The 2,320-nt window shown below is 43.4% G+C and overlaps 1 protein-coding gene across 3 annotated transcripts in view; it reads left to right on the top strand.

The window, feature by feature from the left end:
• The first annotated feature begins 1,765 nt into the window (after positions 1–1,765).
• LOC139533610 (CCR4-NOT transcription complex subunit 2-like) overlaps positions 1,766–2,320 on the top strand; it is a 91,292-nt gene continuing 90,737 nt past the window's right edge. Inside the window, exon 1 of one of the 3 annotated variants that reach the window (XR_011666826.1) lies at positions 1,766–1,995. Coding sequence is in view for 2 of the 3 variants with exons in the window: in XM_071331765.1 (XP_071187866.1) it covers positions 1,807–1,995 (189 nt within the window). In the remaining variant the exon portion in view is untranslated. The remainder of the gene's footprint in view (positions 1,996–2,320) is intronic. The other 2 variants (XM_071331765.1, XM_071331764.1) reach the window with 2 other exon arrangements.

The following is a 2,320-nucleotide window of genomic DNA, read 5'->3' as shown; positions in this document are numbered from 1 at the left end:
ACCTTGCACCCAACACCCATTCCTCTCTCTCTCTCTCCATTCCTCCCTCTCTCTCTCTCTCTCCATTCCTCCCTCCTCACAGTGGGAGACACCACTTCAAGAGCTCAAGCCAACGCAGACATGTTTAAAAAATAAAAAACATTAATAATAACTGTGTCTCCATTCAGCCTTGTAGAACGGAATCATTAGTCATATCTAGTTAATTACCCTGCTCCACTGTCTGCTCTGAGTGCCCATTTTTGTTTTTTAAGGCAATGTTCATGTGCCCATACTCAGATGTTGCTGAAACCAGATCTTACACAATGCCTGGAAAGATATTTTACCTATCAGCAAACTACATATGTTACAGCCATCTGGTGCCCGACAGCACAGTCGATGACGTGGCACGCAACCATCGGTTGATGCATGCAACGTCTGAGCAGGGGAACACGACCAATGAACGTTCCTTTTAGGTGACCGTTGGAACCAGGTGGCAGGTTCTGGCAGGTACTCATCATGCTCACGTTTCTGTGAAGTCATTCATGCTGAATGGGTTGGTTTTTGGCTCTGGCAGAATGTATTATATACACCTGGGCTAGCGTCAGTTGACACCCTCTCTTCCTTTTCAGTTAGTCCCTTAACGCTCCTGTCACTGGCCCATTGAGACCTGCCACTGGCCCGGAGGAGAAGAGAGGATGTCTAGCTATTGTAGAGCTGACCAAACAGAACGCTATAGGTCAACCGAAGCATAGTCTGGTTAACATCAACAGACGACCTGACCATTGACAAACAACAACACAAGGGCCAGATGAATTCAATTAGACGAAGACTCTAGTTCCACCTAGGGAACAAAGATGTTGGCCTAAACATGCAAGAGGTGTGACTGAATGATGCAAAGTGAATTGAAAGTGGGCAACTGTCTGATATTCATTGCCCAGGGTATGCTGATGCTACAGTAACTGTACGCTCAGTATGCTGAATGGAACAGATCTATAGTAGTTCCCTTCCTTACCAACAGGGGGCAGTCAACAGAAGCTCGATCAGCAGGTATCTCCATCTTTTGTGTATAAAACTAAATTGTGCCATAATCAATAAATGCCACTAGACATGTAGATATGCAACTGATCTCCATATTACACTGAAACATATGTGAGATTCGTCATGCAATAGTTACTGTGACCGTGTATTTCCCATAGAAGCAGAAAAAGAAGATTGAATGAAATATATATGTTGCGGTATATGTAATGTTCTGTGCAGAAGAGGTTGAGCTATGAGTGAGTGAGCTGGAGCGGTTATAACACTAGCTCATCTATTAACATCTCTTGTTGCCTCAAAAGAGCATCATCTTTTATTTATAACCTGAAAACTGTCAGATTCAAAGAGGATAAACACTGAATGGTGAGGGAAATGGTGGCTATCTGTCAAAGAAAACAGACAATACATACAAAATGGTTGGGCATCTTGCACACATTAAAGTTATATCATTTCAATATAATTTTAAACTATATTCCAAAATGTGATGGATTGGGACAGTGTCTCCATATCATCATCATCATCATCACAATCATTAAAATCATCATCACTTTTTAGCCCATGACCCCTGCAACTGAGAATGAATTGCAATTAGCAAACTATCAAGTTGTTCACTGACATGTGTATAATTTCGGCTGCAACAAATGACAAAACAGTGATGAAAAAAATATTTACATTTAATGTGTCATAGTTCTAATGCCCATTTCATAGGCTACGTCACCATTCACGTCTTCAATGTCTATATAGATCATGCTAGGTCACGTAAGATGTTTCACGGTCTGTGTAGAGAGAAACATGAAGCGAGGGAGACAATTCTACCGTGGCAACAGTCGCAGGAAGAGCACCCACCCAACACGGCAACAGCTACAGGAGATGCCTTTGGAGGCTGAGGCAGGGTCAGAGGGTAAAGGCGGTATACCCAGCATCCTCGATTTTAGAGTACACAGCCATCTTGGATCTGCGAGGAGAAGAGAAATTAATGCGGTGAGTTTTTTCTCTGTTTTTTCCTTTAAAAATATCCACGATGCTCCACCAGGGAAGCGTTGCATGTCGAACCCGCATTATTTTGGCACCCAGCGACGCCGGTTTGGGGAAATTGGGCTAGTGGTCGAGGTGTAATCCGACCTTTTGCGTTATCGTTTTTGTTTTTTGTCTGGGGCTGTACAAATTGAGAGCGACAGAGAACCAAGACATTGCAGGCCCAATCCGCACAGCAGCCCTCCCCCTTTGCTGTAGTCAAATAGTTATCCCAAGGTTTGAACATTGAGTCCTACTGATGTCTTGCAAGCCAGCCAGCCAGCTAGCTAAC

Source organism: Salvelinus alpinus, chromosome 11 (genome assembly GCF_045679555.1).
Source record: "Salvelinus alpinus chromosome 11, SLU_Salpinus.1, whole genome shotgun sequence".
NCBI lineage: Eukaryota > Metazoa > Chordata > Actinopteri > Salmoniformes > Salmonidae > Salvelinus > Salvelinus alpinus.
This window is presented reverse-complemented; position numbering and strand designations above follow the sequence as displayed.